The following is a 20,982-nucleotide window of genomic DNA, read 5'->3' as shown; positions in this document are numbered from 1 at the left end:
TAATTACAGATCATCATCAGTGCTGAACAGGATGCTGACATGCTAAGCCACCAAAAGTGAAAATATTTGGGTAAAAACCCTTTAAAATTAATCAGTCATGGAAACATTGACTAGAATTATTATAATTAACATGGATGTTGTAAATATCACATGATTAGGCCCCGGGTACCATTTGACCCTCACTTGAGTTGAATTCGTTCAAAGGTTCTGCTACGCTTTTGCGACAGTTGCCAAAGACCGTTCAAAATGCGAGGTAGCAGAACCTTTGAACGAATTCAACTTAAGTGAGGGTCAAATGATACCCGGGGCCTGATCATGTGATATTTAATACATCCATGTTAATTATAATAATTCTAGTCAATGTTTCCATGACTGTTTCATTTTAAAGGGTTTTTAACCAAATATTTTCAATTTAGATGGCTTAGCATGTCAGCATCCTGTTCAGCACTGATGATGATCTATAACAGATCGAAAAAGTTCTGCATTTGTGATGTAGCCATTTCTTGGAAATTTTAATAAATATACCTTTTATAAAGGATTTTACTTAAAAATGAATAACCATTTTCAATTTCGTTGCAAAACGAAAACACAGCCGAACCATATTCTAGTCCAATCAGAGAGTGCTGCAAGCACCCCTACCGGTTTCGAAACTTATTAGTCTCTCATCAGGAGGCACATATGCTGCTCTCCCTGATCCAACCAAAATAAACCCCAGCGTGCAGTCCCGGATTGCAACGAACGAAATGGCATAGATGCCCTAGCGGCAACTGCTAGCAAAAAGACTAAGTTTTCACTCTAATGGCATATAAAACAACATAATGCTATTCTACACCCCACCAGAATGAAAACAATGGGAACCTTCTCTGGTTACACCTCCGAGGCTTCTACAATTTGCAAGCCATACGGATACTGTAATAGTTTCTGAAGTTTCTACTGATAAGTTTCGAAACCGGTAGGGGTGCTTGCAGCACTCTCTGATTGGACTAGAATATGGTTCGGCTGTGTTTTCGTTTTGCAACGAAATTAAAAATGGTTATTCATTTTTGATTTACATTTACTCTGTGTGGAGGATGAAGGGAACCATTCTCGTTGGAACTTTACCGCGCTGAGCAGATGGGACGTGAATTGTAAATTGTAGAATTCCCTCATCTTCCTTAGTCTCAGTATCCGTATGGCTTGCAAATTGTAGAAGCCTCGGAGGTGTAACCAGAGAAGGTTCAAATTGTTTTCATTCTGGTGGGGTGTAGAATAGCATTATGTTGTTTTATATGCCATTAGAGTGAAAACTTAGTCTTTTTGCTAGCAGTTGCCGCTAGGGCATGTATGCCATTTCGTTCGTTGCAATCCGGGACTGCACGCTGGGGTTTGTTTTGGTTGGATCAGGGAGAGCAGCATATGTGCCTCCTGATGAGAGACTAATAAGTTTCGAAACCGGTAGGGGTGCTTGCAGCACTCTCTGATTGGACTAGAATATGGTTCGGCTGTGTTTTCGTTTTGCAACGAAATTGAAAATGGTTATTCATTTTTGATTTACATTTACTCTGTGTGGAGTATGAAGGGAACCATTCTCGTTGGAACTTTACCGCGCTGAGCAGATGGGACGTGAATTGTAAATTGTAGAATTCCCTCATCTTCCTTAGTCTCAGTATCCGTATGGCTTGCAAATTGTAGAAGCCTCGGAGGTGTAACCAGAGAAGGTTCCCATTGTTTTCATTCTGGTGGGGTGTAGAATAGCATTATGTTGTTTTATATGCCATTAGAGTGAAAACCTAGTCTTTTTGATTTTACTTAAATTTTTTGTGATATATGGTATACAGCCAGCTGCAGAAAAACCTGTTTCCTTGCGGATTCATATTTATCTGTTGTTGCCTTCCCGTCTTGGTCTCAGCTTGCATATTTATTTTTTACTTTTATGTGAGTTTTCTTTTCGTTATCTTTAAACCATTGTTTCCCTCTATTGTTTGACTAATTACAAGTAATTACATTAGGATTATATCTTTTTAAATATATTCTAATTTCTGCTGATTTTTTTATTTAGTTTTCTAAATTTTTTGTTTTTCTTTTCTTTCTCGCTTAGATTTCATCATATCCATTAGAGCTTTTCCAACTCTGTTATAAATTTATTGTGGTCGTCGATACTTAGAGATGTCGGATTATTACTCTGTAAAGTTTGGGCTACATTTTTTATATATACCTAGGTACTTCTGACTGCTTTGGTGGATTCCAAACTATACGTTTGGAATACTTTCCACTTTCTACTCCTAGTTTATTGAGTACAGTTGCATCTTGAACTGTTTGTTTTTTTCTGTTATTATACAGGGTGTCCAGAAACTCTACCGACAAACGACGACACTAGATTCCTCAGATAATTTTAAGACAATTTAACCCAATTCACCTAGTCCGAAAATGCTTCTTAAGGGAGCTAGAGCTCTTTGAAGATGGCGTCATGAAATTAGTTTTTCTTAAATACCTCCAGAACGCTTCTATTTAGAAAAACGAAAATTGGTATGCATATTTACTTTTCAGAGATGAATCGATTCCATCCATTGCAAATTTCTAGTACCAGTCATAGGCGTCCGTTTTGGGTAGAGTAACGGGTATTTTATCGCATAACTTTTTTGTCCTTAACTTTTATGCATTTTTGACAACGGGTTAATAAATTGAGAGATATTTTAGTATTAAAAGGTACTCTTGCTTTAAGTCGGTAGGACACACCGTTTTCTAGAAATATCAATTTGAAAGTTTTTCATTTTTGGAATTTGAAAAAAAATTGAAAGAAATTTTCAACAAAAACGAAGTATTTTACCAACATAAAGTAAGAGTAACTTTTAGTACTCGAATACCTCATAATTTAATAATCTAGTGTCAAAAATGCTCAAAAATTCAAGACAAAAACTTATGCTATAAAATAACTGTTGACCTAACCAAAACGGACGCCTATGACCAGTACTAAAAATTCGCAATTAATGAAATCGATTTATCTCTGGAATATAAATAAATGTACCAGTTTTCGTCTTTCTAAACAGTTTTTTTTTTGAATTTTTTTTTAATTCAAAAAGCGAAAAATTTTTAAATCGATTTTTCTAGAAAACGGTGTGTCCTACCGATTTAAAACAAGAGTACCTTTTAGTACTAGAATACTTCACAATTTAATAATCTAGTGTCAGAAATGCATCAAAGTTAAAGATAAAAAAGTTATGCGATAAAATAACCGTTGCCCTACCCAAAACGGACGCCTGTGATCGGTACTAGAAATTTGAAATGGATGGATTAGATTTATATCTTAAAGATAAATACGCGTACCAATTTTTGTTTTTCTAAATAGAAGCGTTCTGGAGGTATTTAAGAAAAACTAATTACAAGACGCCATCTTCAAAGAGCTCTAGCTCCCTTAGGAAGCATTTTCGGACTAAGTGAATTGGGTTAAATTATCTTAAAATTATTTGAAGAATCTCCTATCTTCGTTTGTCGGTAGAGTTTCTGGACACCCTGTATAATCATATTCACTTTTATAGTTCTTTTATCTTAACTAGCCCACGTTCATTTCGTATTCTGTTTTTTCTTAAAAAGTATTCGTTTCATATAGTTCTTGTTGCAATGGAAAGTTAGTCAGAATTTCGCCTCTTTCCTTTTTTAGTCCGATTCCAAAATATCCGATTACCACTTCTTGTTCGTCCTTTTATATACAAAATAGTATTTTGTAGTAAAATATAAGTATTTTAGTTAAGACCTGCAATCAACTGGATATGCCCAAAGGCAGTAAAATGGAATGTATGCAGCCTGACACCAAAGAAATATATGACGCTAATAGAACCAATCTGCCAGTCGATACAATATGCAGATTCAGCTGCAACGAAGGTCACATTCTAACTGGTTCAAAGGAAAGGGTATGCTTACCTATAGCAAGATGGTCCGGTCTTAGAACATTTTGTAGACGTAAGTATACACTGGTATAATATACACCTTTCACGTTTAATAAATTTTATAATTTTTAACCTTGCAGCGGGCTCGCCTTTTAATTTCACATGAGCAGGCCCGTGTCGTAAAGTTTACGTCGTTTTGTAAATAATGTTTTTTTTTTATAAATGTTCAGAAATTGTTACAAGGGTGTACAAAATTACGGTACTTTAAACTAAAATTTTTTTATTTTTGTTTACAAAAAGATCAAACAACACTTTGCAAATATAATATTTTAAAATGATCTAACGATTGGTCAGAATCAACATTCTCATCCTTAAATAATTTCAAATCACCTCAATGACAGAAGGTTTCTTGCATGTAAATGCAATGATAACGGCAACACTTCATTGAAGCTGAGGATCTTTTCTTATCCATTACATATTGCTGGCACACACTGCGCTTTAGAGGGTTTCTATTTTGTTCTTCTTCGGTACGTTCAAGCTCCTGATCATAAGTCACCTTACTTTGAGGAAAGCACTTATATCTTGAGGTAAATATCTGAAGGTAAATCTGAAGATAATATGCTCTTTCATCATTTTTAATGTCAAATTTTTCAGGAAAACTCTTGATATTTAGGAGTGTCTGCTGGAGAGGCTAATTTGTACCGTAAATATTTACCAGACTATAGAAAACTACACACGGTCACATCTTTATTTATCCTAGAGGCCGAGTAAGCGGCATACATTTTATTTACAGTGTCCACTCTACTTTTGGTTTTTTTGTAATCTAGTATAATCTGAACCTGAGGCTTTTTAGTGTCAGGATCCATTTTCCATGAAATTTTGTCGATATGAAACATCTGTGCGTGTGTACCCGATATGTTGTTAATTTAGGAACATACTGAATCTCACAAACCCAAAACCTCGACGTGCTAGACCATATAATATGAGAAGGGGGGTCCGATTATGTGTTTTTGTCGTAATATTTACGACAGCGCGCCCGCTCGAAGGTTAAAGGTTGCGTGTCTTTAGGGAGTTTTTGTTGCTACGTAACGTAACGCATCTCCGTATACGTAAAGCAACTAACGTGTCGTAATGGTGTCGTAGAGGATGAATGTTAAAATAGGTAGTTTTTGTAGCTGCCTTAACGTAACGTAAAGCAAATCGTAAAGTCATTTTTAAATTCCGTTGACATTAAAAAAATAAAACAATGTTCACACAATATACAATTAATATACAAATGTAAAAAAAATATAAATGAATGATGAAATTGTATAGTTTTAATTGCTTCTATTTAAATATAAAAATATTATTTTTCCTTAGGTTAAAATTTTTTTATTTTTGTTTATACCTACTTTTTAGTTGTAAATTATTGTACCTACATAGTCTGGGCTGATTATCGGAGAATAGTCCATTTTTGGGAAAAGTTATTTACCAGCAAAAAAGTAGTGTGCTACTTTTTTTATAAACAAAATGGCGCCCGAAAATCGTGTTTTTTTCAATTATTGCTCTAGAACTCCGAATATTTTAACTTTACAACAAAAACACTCAAATAAAAATTCACCGTGATTAAATTCTGCATAGTGCGGGTTTTCCCAACAAAATCTTTAATTTTCAAATAAAGTTTTAGATAAGTAATTATTTACCAATAATTAAATAATTTGGTGACTTAAAAGCCTTCTTGGTTTAGATTATAGTTACAGAATCTGGTGAAAATTAAACGAATATTTTAGCACAATTCAATTGTTAATTAATAATTTACGGTCGCAATAATAACTAAAATAATTATGATGCACTGATCAAACTTTGAAATCTTATAAAGATGGGATGCCTATTTAACATTTTGTCGACAAAATATAAATTTTTTATTTTTTTGCATAATCTTTAAATGTTTAAAAAAAATAGTTATAAACAAATTAACGTTTCTCAGAAAGTTTTTATTATATTATAATTTTAAAAAATAGCTAAAATGCGCATTTCAGATATCTTCAAAATGAATGCTTTAAAAGTTTTTTGCAACTATTTGCAAAAAAGTTATGAAACAGCAAAGTAAACATTCTATTACTACGGTGTTAATAATTTTTTTTAATTCTTTCAAAGCGTAGAAGTGAGTTTAAAGTACAAGCTAATTATTTATAAAACAATATCGATTATCAGCTTAATGGTTATATTTTAATTAAAGATTATAAATATATTTTTTTGTAATTTACACGCGCGAAAGTAGAAAAATACAGTACCGTAGCTCCCGCCCACATACACAACTCGCGCGAGTTTAAGCGTGTCAGTCGCTTGGAGTGAACATTTTATCTCCGGCTCTCTATCAAGCCTACTTTCGCGCTAAAAATTACAAAAAAAGTATTTTTAATCTTTGATTAAAATATAACCATTGCACTAATTTTTGACATTCTTTGTGAGTAATTAGATTGTACCATAGACTCACTTTTACGCTTTGAAACAATTAAAACAAATTATAAACAACGAAGAAATCGTACATTTACTTTGCTGTTTCCTAATTTTTTTGCAAATGGTTGGAAAATTTTTTTAAAGCATTCATTTTCAAGACCTATGAAATACGCATTTTAAGTATTTTTTAAAATTAGAATATAATAAACAATTTCTAAGAAATGTTAATTTGTTTATAACAATGTTTTTTAAACATTTAAAGATTATGCAAAAAATTGAAAAATTTATATTTTGTCGACAAAATATTAAATAGGCATCAAACCTTTATAATCTTTCTAAGTTTGATCAATGTCTCATGATTATTTTGGTTGTTATTGCGACTGTAAATTGTTAATTAACAATTGAATTGTTGCTAAAATATTCGTTTCATTTTAACCGGTTTCTGATTTTATAATCTATACCAAGAAAGCTTTTATTTCACCAAGCTATATAATTATTCATGAATAATTACTGGCCCAAAAAATTTATTTGAAAATTCGAGATTTTGTTGGGAAAACCCACATTTTCCGAGGAAAATTTTCGTCGGAGCAAATCGTGAAAAACATATCTCTATGCAGAATTTAATTGCGGTGAATTTTGATTTGAGTGTTTTTGTTGTAAAGTTAAAATCTTCGGAATTATAGAGCAATAATTGAAAAAAATACGATTTGTCTGCGCCATTTTGTTTATAAAAAAAGTAGCACACTATCTGTGGACTTTGCATACCTATATTAATAATATATAAGATCTTATAATTCGATTAAAGCAATAAAATTGCTGGTAAATAACCTTTCTTTGTACTTTACTAATTAGACCAACGTATTATGACTATTTTTTTTTTCAAAATTTAAAGATTATGCAAAAAAAAAAGAAAAATTTATATTTTGTCGATAAAATATTAAACAAGCATCTCATCTTTATAATCTTTATAAATTTGATCAATGTATCATGATTATTTTGGTTATTATTGCGACCGTAAATTGTTAATTAACAATTGAATTGTTGCTAAAATATTCGTTTAATTTTCACCGGCTTCTGGAATTACAATCTATACCAAGAAATCTATGATGTCACTAAGTTATTTAATTATTGATTAATAATTACTTACCTAAAACTTTATTTGAAAATTATAGTTTTTGTTAGGAAAACCCGCATTTTCCGAGGAAAATTTTCGTCGGAGCAAATCGTGAAAAACATATCTCTATGCAGAATTTAATTGCGGTGAATTTTGATTTGAGTGTTTTTGTTGTAAAGTTAAAATCTTCGGAATTATAGAGCAATAATTGAAAAAAATACGATTTGTCGGCGCCATTTTGTTTATAAAAAAAAAGTAGCACACTATCTGCGGACTTTGCATACCTATATTATTAATATATAGGATCTTATAATTCGATTCCAGCAATAAAATTGCTGGTAAATAACTTTTCCATGAATTTTGCTAATTAGACCGGAGTAACATCAGAATTCCAGTGTAATGTAAATAGTTTGGTAATATTTATTTGAAAATTTTACTGAAACTAGGTCATTTGTTTATCTAGTTATTAATTGTGGTGATCACTGTATTTCTTAAATTAATACAAGATTTGTTTGTTTTGCTTTATTAATATAATAGACAACTTAAAAACAATAAAATTTTAAATCTATTATGAAGTTCCAATTTCCAACTACAAACACAGAATAATTTTACTCAAATAGACTAAACCAATATAACCTTAAAATGTTTATAAACGGGTAGTACGCTGATGAAATGTTCATTTGGTAGGTAATCGGGCAAGATCCTCGTGTGCATTCGGTGACTTTCGTCTCGATAGGGATGCGTTCTCACGTACGTATCAGAACGAAGCGTTAAATACCGCTATGAATTCCAAGTTTTCATTGGTTAGAACTACCCACGTGATATCTGTGTTCGTACTGGTCAAATGATTAAGAATGACAGAGCGGGATATTTAAATACCAATATTGTATGCAAAGTGTCGTTTCAAGAAAACAAGTCAGCTGACTGAGGATGATGGATAAATAGGATAAATATTAATTTCTTGTTTATCTTACAATTGACAATTTTTATGATAGAAATAAAAGTGTGGTAGAAAATCAATATGTATTGAAAAACGGTATTGATTAAAAAACACTATTTATTCGTTTCTACTAGTCTTCTTTCTAGACTGTACCTTAGTCTCATAAAATATTTCTTTTTATCTCATAAAAAATATAAACAATTATTGTATAGCTATAATATTCTTTTAATTTATTTCAGTTGTTCAATACAAACACGGCAGCACTAGAATAGATCTTATAAATTAAATTATAAATGCATGAAAATTAAAAAGAGATAATTTACATAAAAGTTAATATACTGGATATGGGGAAAAGTAATTTAGGGGAAATTATATGTTATATTATATAATAATTATGATTTTCTTCGGCATTTTGTGAAGTATAGGGCATGTTGTGTCTTGTGTCCTTTTAAAAAGTCTGAAATTTCATTTACATTTGGATTTTTAAACGTATCACTTATTAATATGTTGCTACGATTTTTGTTCCTTTGTGGAGAAAAACCGTTTCTGTGGTTAAATGTTTTTACAGATTGAAACCTTTAAAACACTTCAATTTTTTTATGCAAATTTTTATTAGATTTTTTGTTGCATGTAGGTATATTTGACAAAACAATCTAAACATTGCTGTCACTTAAATTATCTAAATCGGGTGTATGTATTTACAAGCATCGTCAAATCTTCATGATCTTTTTTATTGCAAATTAAATTGATGTTACTTAAATCCTTAAAGTCGTGGTTTCACTATCAAACAATTTGATCAAACAGTTTGAGCAAACTCAGGAAGTGACGTCACAACTGCAGTTTGTTCAAATTATAAAAATCTAGTCGTCACACTATCAGTTTGATCAAAGTTTGTATTGAGAGTTGTGGTAGTAGGTACATATATCAAAACCCACAAGCATTCTAACACTTTAGCGAATAATAAGCCCCAAACTCTCTATTGTAGAAGGGAGTTAGTAACAAACCAAAAAGAGTAACTATTGGCTACAAAAGCTGCTGTACCAAAATCAGTGTGCACGCTGAAGAAAGCAACGCAGGGAATGATAACGAAACAATTTTAATGTGTAGCTAGGCCATGACTGATAAACATATACAGGGGCTCACAGCTTAAATGATGCAGTCACTACTCAATAAAGCTAGCTTGTGTCAGTCGCTCAATATTTATTAGAAAAAACTTACATACTGAAAGTAGGTAAGTTAGTATGAGTCTTCTAAAATAGCATAAGCTAAATAAATTTTGGGTTTCAAATATGCAATAATTAACACCCTCAGCGCCAGTGGGACCACTTTTAGATATACACTGTCCTCAACACTGTGTACCGAAAAAGATACACATGGCTCGTTGTGTTCGATCTATTGTGTCACCTAAAAGGACACACTTTCCTAAGTTTTTATATATAGAGAATAATGCTATGGCCTGAGCCAATTTCCTGGTATAACTGGGTTTGGCCTTATGACATAAAAAGATTGTATGTAACTAGAAATTCGTATGAAAAATGTTGCCATGTATGGGCCAAAACAACTTGCTCCAACTCATTATGCAGGGAAAGATTCAAGGAGAAAGAAGCATAGGGAGATGCAGAATATCTTGGCTGTGCAACCTGAGAGAATGGTACGGATGAACATCAAACGGACTTTTCAGAGCAGTCGTCTGCAAAGTCCTAATAGCTAAGATGTATTGTCAGAGAAATAGCAAATAATCCCAAAAAAGTGCACCAAAATTGAGAGATTAGGTGGAAACACAGTTTGGAAAAAGATGTAACCCTAAAACAATTAGACGGATATTACAAAAGAATAATCTACATAGCTGAACTGCAAGAAATAAATCTTCTATCAGCCAAAGAAATAAGCAACAAGGAGTTTTGTTTTCTTTATTAATATTCTCCTTTAAAAGTTTACATCATTTTAGCTGATATCAAAATCGTATACAAAATAATTAAAGAACTATTGTTATTTAAGTATGGTATATTTGAAACCCAAAACATAGCTTATGCTATTTTAGAGGACTTAGTAACTTACTTTCAGTATGTAATTTTTTTTCTAATATTTGGTCACTGACACAAGCTAGTTTTATTGAGTAACGACTGTATCATTTCAGAATTGAGGCTGTGAGTCACTGTAGGTGCAGTACAATAATTTTGCTTATACAAATTATCAGTAATAATATTTATTTACATCAAAATAAAAATTCCATCACATAATGATGTCTAACAGCTGATTGTCATTTGTCTTTATTGCTTAATTCTCTGACCAATACGAACACAGATATCACGTGGGTAGTTCTAACCAATAAAATCGTGGAATTCATAGCGGTTATTAACGGCTCGTCGTATCAGAGCGTTACTTTAGGTAACACGTATCGAGATACGGGAGTTCAACCATTACTGCGCAAGCGTATATGTCAAAAAGATGCGTTACGTTTACGTATTTGTGTGCACAAAAACTCCCTATTATCATTGTATTTTACCTTCAGATTCTGCCTTGTCATATTCCATTATTAAACTACAGTAAATTCTTCTTTTCTCCTACGCTTTTACTCTTCTTGTGTGTCTTCATGTATGGTTTAGTGTGGTATAATATACAGATTAAATAAAAAAGAAATATATTGTTTCAGCAATTAAATGCAAGAGATTAGTTCCTGTTAATTTTGGAGACGTTGAGCCGTCTTCTTGTAAATTAGGCAAACAAGAATTTGGTAAAGTTTGTCGAGTGGTCTGCAAAGAAGGATTTAAAAGAGATGGACCTGCAGTAAAGCGTTGCTTGAAAGAAAGGGGAAACTGGGATAGTAAATTCGAGGCTACTACTTGTAAAGGTGAGTAATTATAAGTCCTAAAGAAGAAATCAACTGGTACCTGCTAAGCAAGCTAATGTTTTATAGATATTACACCTCCAAAAATTACTTGTCCTGACAACGTAGTGGTAAACTCATTACCAGGAAAAAAATATGGCCATGTATTTTGGACCAAACCGAATGTTACAGGTAGTGAATTTTTTATATACATATATTTATTTGAACAATTAGAATTATTTGATTTTATAGCTGAGCACTGTTGACATTTGGATTTTGACCATAACTCTGAAGATGACTTTGTAAGCCGAAAGCGCTCAGCTAGGAAACTAAATAATTTCATACACTTCAAAAATACTTTTCTTTTCCCATTCATTCATTTATTCATTTATTTTACTTTTATATTGGTCAATTTTTAATTTGATGTTGATTTTTTTAGATAATTCAAATCTAAACGTTACTGTTTGGATGAAACCAGCAATTTCAGATATAAAAACATCGAAATTTGAAATAGGTACAACGAAGATAACGTATTTTGCACAGGACGCTTTCCAAAATAGAGCAAACTGCTCTTTTAAAGTAATTATTAAAGGTAATAAGATTTCTGATATATTCAGTTTGCACAGCTTGAGAAAACACAAAAATTCCTACCGCTCACTGTTAATAGCCCAAATTTTTATAAACCTGCTGTTAGGTTAGATTGGTTCAGCTTGAGTGGGCGCTTAACCACTCTACCACTCGACCTAAGAGGTCTATGACCTTACGTGATACTTCTACGAAATCGTAGGATTCGAGTTGATAATGCTCAAATGTATTGAACCTTATTCTATCCAACCCTGGACAGTTGCGGCAGTGTACTGTTAGGGGTAGGAAATCATTCCTATTCACATCTAGTAGATCTTTGGATCTCTTCTTCGACGGTTCATGTATAAAAGTCTTGGAATGCTTGAGACCCGTTTGTTTGTACCAGTGCCTTGGTTACGTTTCATCCGTTCCATCCATTCCGATATTGTTCCTTTGGTTGTGCTTCTTGCTATGTCAATAAATGGTTCTGGGCCTATGAATCTTTTTTCGTTTCTCCCCTTCGTTACTTTTGTTATTTTTTCCGATCCAAATCAGATTCTGAAGATAGTTCCAAATTAACTTGAAGTCAATTCGACTCGATTCCAGTACCTTTAATGCCACCTGGATATCAGACATAATTTTTATAGATTTCTCCCTGCAATTCATTTTTGTTAGTTCCTGCAGGCACATACTATAGAATAATTCTGCTTGGAAGATATTAAAGTGATTATATACCTAGGCTTTCGTTTAGCCTTGGTTTTCTTTCGTATACTCAAGCTCCAACTCCTTCATCGGTGTTAGAACCGTCTGTATAAAGCATTGATCTGTCATTATGAGATTCGTTTTATTCGACTCCTATTCGTCCATTAGGTATTGGGAAAAGGACGATATACCTACGGGTTTTCAAAATTATATTTAGGTTGCATTGCATCTGGTACCATTTCCAACTCTGGCTGATTTTTAATTATCTCTATAATAATTGAGCCACGTATTCTACCGCTCTATAGCATCTTATATGCCTTCTGTATACTCCTACTTTCGCCTCCTTCTCCTTCGAATGGATGGTTGACCTCCATGAATTCGGTTGGGGTAGTCGACATCGCTGCTGTTATAGATGCTTGTCGTTAAAGTTTATTCAGCTTCTCTCTAGTGGTGTTTCGTTGGCATTTAGTCCACCATCTTAGTGCACCATACGTAATCATAGGTCTGACTACAATCATATATTGGGTTTCATAACCCATATTTTTACATAATATATCCTTCGAAATGTCCAAAGGGAAAACTTTGCTTTGTTGGTTATTCTTTCCAAATGGGACATCATAATGGGGCCAATGTTGGTTATTATTCTTGTAGGCAGCTAATCTAATAGTACTCCTAGATATTAGACTCCTAGATATTAGCCAAACTTAATCAAGAGCTACCAAGAAACCCAAGAGCGACAAAAGAAAGATTAACATACCAGATATAATTATTGAAAGAATAAAAAACGGCAAACAGATTTGTGGCAGAGATAAATAAAAGACTTCATTACCCGACCACAAAAGATATTGATGAATAATGAAAGAATATACAGATAGCGATGACAGAAGCAACGGAACTATGTCTAGAACAAATACAAGCAGAGAAACGAAAAGACTGGTTTGACGAGGAGTGTACGATAGCATTAATGCGTAGAAATAAAGCAAAAATTGAAAAAGACAAAAATAATGCACATGATACGACAGAAAAATATATAGCTGCAAGAAGAGAAGTCAAACAAATCTGCAGAAAAAAGAAAAGAGAACATCTTGACAAACAGTTGAAAACCATAGAAAAATCGTACATAAACAAGGAAATAAGAAATTTCTACCAAGAAGTAAAAATATTCCGAGGAACTGCAAAGAGTAAAACAAGTTACTGTAGAAGTTAAGACGGTGTGCTTTTAGGAGAAACAACAGAAAAATGGAACAGATAGGTTGAAGAACTATTAAATGCAAAAAATCAGGCGGAACCCCAGGAAATAAAATAACAGCAAAAAGATAGCACAGAACAAAAACAGGAAGAACAACCAACACTACAAGAAGTAAAAGAATCAATATTGGATCAAAAAAATAACAAAAGTACAGGAGAAAGCGGAATCCCGGCAGAGATTTTTAAAGCGGGCGGAGAAAAGCTACAAGAAAAAATTTTCCGACTCAGTCTGGCAAAAAGAGGAAATGCCGCAACAATGGAACAACGCACTTATCTGTCCAATCTACCAAAAAGGTGATGAAGCAAATTGCGAAAGTTATAAAGGAATATCGCTATTAGAAGTGGCCTATAAAATACTTGCAAAAATCATCCCAAAATGGATTGCAAAAGGAGGTAAACAAGATCATTGGAGAATACCAAGGAGGTTTAAGACCAGGAAGATCAACAACAGATCAAATATGTTGATTAAAACTAATACAGAACAACAGCTCCGAACAAAATTTGGGACTACACATGTTGTTCATTGACTTTAAACGGGCTTACGGCTCAGTAGACCGAGATATGCTATATGAAGCAATGAGATCCTTAAGTATTTCAGGAAAGCTGATTAAATTAGTGAGAATGACGCTCAACAATACAAAAAACAGGATAACAATGGAAGGAAATTTTTCAAAACAATTTACAGTGAATATGGGACTGAAACAGGGCGACCCTCTATCCACAGACTTATTTAACTTGGTACTAGAACATATAGTAAGAAGGATAAAAATTAGTACAAACGGTACCATATTTAATAACAGACAGCAGTTTATAGCTTACGCTGATGATCTAGTCATCCTAACAAGAACAAAGGAACACCTACAAAAAATCTTCCAAAAGTTCGAAGCGGAAGCAAAAAGGTATGAATTAGGAATCAACCAAGGAAAAACACAATAGATGGTAATGAAAGGAGATATAAATAAAGAGGATAACTATATAATAATGAAAGGAGAAGGAGATGAATATAAATTTAAGGAAGTATCAGAATTCGAATATCTGGGACTGACTGTAACGAATACTGGAAGGGAAGAAAAAGAAATAGATAAAAGATTATTGAAGGGAAGTCGAGTTGTGGGTTCCTTAAACACGATATTAAAAGCAAAAAATGTATCAAGAAACGCGAAAATCAGAATGTATGAAACGATAATACGACCCACAGTGTTGTATGCGAGCGAAACGTGGGTAATGAATCAACAAGAGGAGAAAAAGATACAGATATGGGAAAGAAAGGTCCTGAGAAGGATTTTTGGAGATATACAGATAGCGGAGGAGACGAACAAATGAAGAAGTAATGAGGATGTATGGGAGACCAAAAATAATGACAAAAATACGAGCCTAAAGAGCTAGATGGCTGGGACATATTACTCGAATGCCAGAAAGTAGACACGTCAAACAAATATTGAATGACAGAGCATTGGGAAAAAGGAGACGAGGGCGCCCAAGGAAGAGATGGTTAGAGGCTGCAGAGAGGGATTTAGAAGAAATCGGGGTGAAGGACTGGAGAGAGAGTGCAGAGGACCGAAAAGAATAGAGAAATATTATCCAGAATTTAGAAGCCGTAAGCCTATAAGACCTGTAGCGCTGTTATATTATTATTATTAGACCTCATTCACCTCTTTGACAGTCTCTCCGTACAGAACAGGCATCTAGATGTTATCCAGTGAAATTGATTACTATTGTTTTATTAGGATTGGCAGAGAGTTTTTCCCTGTCGCACCACCTGGTAAGGATATTTAATGTCCTTTGCAGTATGCTGAATAAAACATAACCATATTTCCCTCTTGCCATAATTACTAGATCATCTGTATAGGTCTGCACTTTAACACCCTGTACGTTAAGAAGCGAAATTAACAAAATATGTACGTTAAATAAAGCAATATACGGAAAGAAGGAAATAAACAACAAAACTAAATTACTGGTGTACGATTAGCTTACCTATCAATAGTGACAAATGCAAATAAAAGCTGAATACCTATTACAAAATAAATATGAAAATATATTAAATGCTATAGAAATTAAACTATTAAGTAAATAACACACAACATCGGGAAAGACAGAATTAGAAATGATCAAATAAAAAACCACTAGAGCAAGAACCCATAATAAGTAAAATAACCACAAAACAATTAAAAAATGATTTGAGTAGGTACGTACAAAGGATGGGCGAAGAAAGATGGTCAAAAAGAATATTGGAAACTTAAAGAATAAAGAAAGGAAAAGAAACGATGACCAAGAAAAAGTTGGATGAATTAAATTATAAAAGCGGGTAAGGCCAGAGGGATGAACTACACATAAATGAAAATGATATCGAGAAACAAAAAAGAATGCAGGTAAAAGCCGTTTAAAGAAGAAGTTTTCGTATATTTCGCTTTTATTTAGTGTAGTATAATTCGAGGTCTAAATGAGATTTAATAAAATATGTTTTAGACGTTGAACCGCCCTTCTTTGAAAACTGCGAAGATCCTCCAATATTTCTATCAACCGATATAAAAGGAGCTAATGTTACGTGGGACGAACCAACTGTTTTCGATAATTCTCAAAATATTACGGTAAGTTAAAATACGTATTATACTGGATATAAGATATATGGACATATTTGTAATAATTTTTAGTTAAATAAGTCTCGTGAATTTGGATTTATGAATATTGGTACGACTACGATTACCTACATCGCATCAGATAGTTCAAACAACACCAGTACATGTAAACTAAATATAACTCTTGAAGGTAATTTTCCGAATTAATATTTCTTAAAACTCTTTTTAAAAACTCTATAAAAATGTTTATATCTATTTGATTTTTATTTTAATAAAAACTTCATTATTTTAACGCTTGCCTTGTAGTACGTTTTGCATTCGAACTATAATTTTTTCGCAATCAAGACGCAGTAATAAATCAAAATTTTAAACAAAAAAATAGTACGAACGGCCCAAAAAAATATATTTTACTAGGGTCTGCCGCTAAAAATGTTGTGAATTTAGGAATTTTACCTGTTCCCACCGGTATTGAGGAAATATCACAATAGCTGATCCCGATTAAAAATAGGTACTTTTGGCAAGTTTCTGGTGTAATCATATGGATCATTGTTTTTTTTTTGTAACAATTTTAAGCACCGGAAATCTGAAAAAAAATTGATTTATCTCATACTCATTTCATTTCTTCTTCTTCTTCTTCTTCTTCTTCTTCTTCTTCTTCTTCTTCTTCTTCCTCTTTAAAAGCAATTCTGGCAGTTCATTGGCATATAGTAAATACCTTTATGGAAGATTATCACTCCATCTTTTGTCACTATTTTGACCACACGGGTCTCCCCTATTTTGCTTATGTGGTTATTCCATTCTTTTTTCTATTTTAGTGTTCATTCGTTTTTATTCTGTACGTTACATGTTCTTAATAGATACAATCACTTTCCTTTTGATCTCTCAGCGTATTTCCAGTAATTATTGCTCTCAGTACTTTCATTGTCATTTACAGTAGTCTTTGTGTTATGGCTGTATCGGGCATGTTTTTGATGCATATGTAATTATTTATTGTCTTACACTGGCTTTATAAATTCTTGACTTTATCTCAGTGTTAATATGTGGATTTCGCCGTAGGTATTTCTAAGGCATCCTATCAGTCTATTTGCTTTTTGTATTTGATTTCTCGCTTCTTTGTCCAGGTATCCTTAGAGACACTGCAATTCCAAGGTATTTTATTTCCATTACTTGTTCAGTACTGATGACATCAATTTCTATTTTACATCTGATTGGTTCTTTGCTGATTACTATTGTTTTATTTTTTGAGATGACATTATCATATCGAATTTTTTTGGTTTTATGTTAAATCTTTGCAGACTATCTTCATCTTGGGCTATCAATATATTGCGTCGTCTGCGTAACAGAGTATTTTTACTTATTTGTGTTAAGAGGAGGATGGTGGATCGAATTAATCAACGGCTTTAGTTACAACTTACTTTATTGCCTACAAACTACATATCTGACTTCCCTATCTAACTACGCTACATTATTACACGACGCTTCTCCATTGCTTGCGATGTTCTCTTCTTCAAGTCTCTCATCCTACTACTTGTTACGCCTGCGCGACCCTAACACTGCGCGCTAGACACTATACACTGTACACACTACCAAACGCTACACACAAACCTAAATCATATACAATATAAGATGTAATTCCTAACAATTTGTTTCCCATTATGTATCCTCTTCCTTTGTTGACGCTTTTAATGATTTCATCCATGAGTAAATTAAAGAGAATAGGGCTCAATGAGTCCCCCTGCCTTCTACCCCAATATAGGTTATGTAAGTTGTCCATCTATTCTGACATTAATTTTGTTGTTTTGGTAGACGTTTTGGTAGTTTTTATGATATCTAGGGGAACTTTTCTCTGATAAAGAAGATGAATAAATTTCTCTGTAATTTGCTTTATGACGAATATTGCATTTGTACACCATCTTCAATTATGAAAACCCTGTTATTTATCTAATAAACTTACCCTCTGATTTATTAGTTCTTGTATAATTTTAGTTGTAAGTTTTAGGGTACTAAAAGTAGGGTAAAAGTGGGTAGTAATTTAACAAGTTGATACCCCTGTAGTTTTCTGGCTGTTTTTATCTCCTTTTTTGAATAGCAGAATTAATTCGCTCGTTCTCCATTCTTCCGGTATTTTATTGTGTTTTATAATTTTGTCAATTAATGTTCTTAATTGTAATGTCATTGTTGCCCCAGAATATTACAGCAATTCGTTTGGCAATCCGTCTTTACCTGCAGCTTTTCCGTTCTTCAGCTTTTCAAGCGTTTTTCTTACTTTCTATGTACTTATATATAACTTCTTCGTTTGTGATAATTTCTGGTGTTTCTGGTTCTAGCGCCATTCGTTCTTCCTCTGCATGGAGCTTTTTTAGCTGGTCAATCCATATATTCTTTTCTATGTATTTTGGTTCTATTAGTTCCTTTACCTCCGTTCTTTGGTACCTTATAAAGCGCCATATTTCCTTTTGCAGGCCATAAAAATCATGTTCCATTTCTTTTGAAAAACGTTTCCAGTGATCATTATTTTATTCTTCTTACAAGTGAATGTGTTTAGTTTCTTGTTGTCTTGTAATTACCGTATGCCTCTTGTGTCTTAGTTGACATGTATTTCAGGTAATTTTTTTCTTTTTTTTTTCTTTACCTGTTTGCAAAAATCTTGTATGCAAAAAATATTTCTTGGTTTCAATGTAAAAAATCTTTGAAAATAGTTATGAAAATACGCATATTATCACGAAATAATGGTTGTAAAAATAGCTTATAATTTTTACTGTAAAAGGGATTGAAGGGTTCTTAAAATTATCTTAACCCTTAAATAAACAATTTTTTACAATAAATTAATACAATGATGAACTAATTTACAAATATTTTGTAGATATACAATATATTTTACACTTTTGTAATTTTAAGAAATATAGTAAATTTTACATTAAAACAATTCAACCATATAACGAATTTATATTTTTTTCATCTAGTGTCAAGATGTGAACCTCTTCCAGACCCACCAAATGGACGAAGCCAGTGTTTTAATCAAACTGATGGTATTCGCTGTTTGATTACTTGTGACGAGGGTTATAGTATCCCTATTACACAAATAACCGAAAAAGGTATTGTATTTACCTATTAATACAATCATGATAAATCTGTTTCAATATAAATAGTATATTAAGTATGGAGAACGGTAAGGGTTTTATACCGATCGAAGACAATTGTTTGGAGCGAAGCGGAGCGACGACTCCAATTATTGTCTGAGATCGGTTACCCTTAACGTTCGACATACTTATAATGTTTTTTGCACGATTGATACCATTATAAATTATAAAATTAAACATTTTCGTCATATTGACTAGTTTCATTCATTTTATCAAGATAGATACTTTGGTTGTTAGGTAGTAACTAGGGTGCATAACAACAATGGAGAATTGGGTTTTTATTTATTTGTCAATAATTTTAAGTACAATTTTGATTATTATAAATTAAAATATGAGCGAAAGTGAATTTGAAGAAATTGAACGGGCTTGGGAAGAAGGGTGTTCGGCAATTATTCCCGAAAAATCCAAAATCCGTTATCAAAATACCTACCAAAGTTTTAAAAAATGGTGCGAAGGCAAGAATTTAAGAATCGAAGAAAAGACTCTATTGGCATATTTCGTTCAAAGGCATATGCAGTTGAAAGCTCCTGAAAGCCTCTGGGCAGAATATTCAATGATTAAATCCCCCGTTTTTCTTTATGATGGCATTGATATTTCCAAGTTTTCAACTTTGATCGCGTATTTGAAGAGAAAAAATGTTGTGCAATACTAGTAATACTACTAATGTATGCGATTCTGCAGGAGTTGCTGTTCGAAGTGAAACCAGAGCCCAAACAAGTGGGATTTCATTAAATAATTTAACAAATTGTACTATAAGTTTCAATATTAATAAATAATTCGTTAGTTTTCTTTATTCTTTCAAAAAATAAATTAAAATTAAAATTACGTGAATGACTTACCGTCGAGTTGGAGTACTTACCGTCGAGTTGGACGATTTAAAGACGACGAGTTGCTAGTAAATGTCACCTACTGACGTAAAATCTGTCACGGTAAACAGTCAAAAATGATCAATCGTGCAAAAAAGTAATTTTCGATGTATCGAAAAAAATTAAAGGACACCGCACACATCTTATGGAAAATATAATGTCACTAAAATGCAATAAAATTTACATGAAAATTTATATGAATAGATTCGTCTCGAAATTACAATCATTTCGTATCATTGCACCAACTCTGAATTTTGATTAACAAAGACCTACATTGTAATTAAAATTTATGGAAATCACATTTTTGAAGTCCATAAAACTCATCATCATAAATACTAATAGTCTAGTCGCTATTGAAAACAGCTTAAACCAGCATAAGCTAAGCCGATCAGAGGAACTATGCACTTTGGTATGACTGACCAAATTATACCTACAGTCGGAAAAATGAAAGAATACCCATGAACGAACATATAAAACACGCTGTATTTTCCTGTCACCGTGTCATAAAGAAAATTGTCCAGTGCAAGTACATGTAACAATAATTATTACATGTACTTGCGCTGGAAAAATTTTTGTGTGATACGATGACAGGAAAATACAGTGTGTTTTATATGTTCGTTCATGGGTATTCTTTCATTTTTCCTACTGTACTTTATTATCTATAAGATAAGAGTAAGCATCTGCCTTAATACCTGCAGAACGA

At 32.7% G+C, this 20,982-nt stretch overlaps 1 protein-coding gene across 2 annotated transcripts in view; it reads left to right on the top strand.

Moving 5' to 3' along the window:
* Positions 1-20,982, top strand: part of LOC114334799 (sushi, von Willebrand factor type A, EGF and pentraxin domain-containing protein 1-like) — a 204,172-nt gene that overhangs the window by 63,989 nt on the left and 119,201 nt on the right. For both annotated transcript variants that reach the window (XM_028284892.2, XM_028284891.2), the window contains exons 7-13: positions 3,724-3,936; positions 11,010-11,207; positions 11,274-11,375; positions 11,623-11,775; positions 16,164-16,285; positions 16,349-16,463; positions 19,237-19,368. In XM_028284892.2, coding sequence (XP_028140693.1) covers positions 3,724-3,936; positions 11,010-11,207; positions 11,274-11,375; positions 11,623-11,775; positions 16,164-16,285; positions 16,349-16,463; positions 19,237-19,368 — 1,035 coding nt within the window. The remainder of the gene's footprint in view (positions 1-3,723; positions 3,937-11,009; positions 11,208-11,273; positions 11,376-11,622; positions 11,776-16,163; positions 16,286-16,348; positions 16,464-19,236; positions 19,369-20,982) is intronic.

This window comes from Diabrotica virgifera, chromosome 6 (assembly GCF_917563875.1).
Source record: "Diabrotica virgifera virgifera chromosome 6, PGI_DIABVI_V3a".
Taxonomy (NCBI): Eukaryota; Metazoa; Arthropoda; class Insecta; order Coleoptera; family Chrysomelidae; genus Diabrotica; species Diabrotica virgifera.
This window is presented reverse-complemented; position numbering and strand designations above follow the sequence as displayed.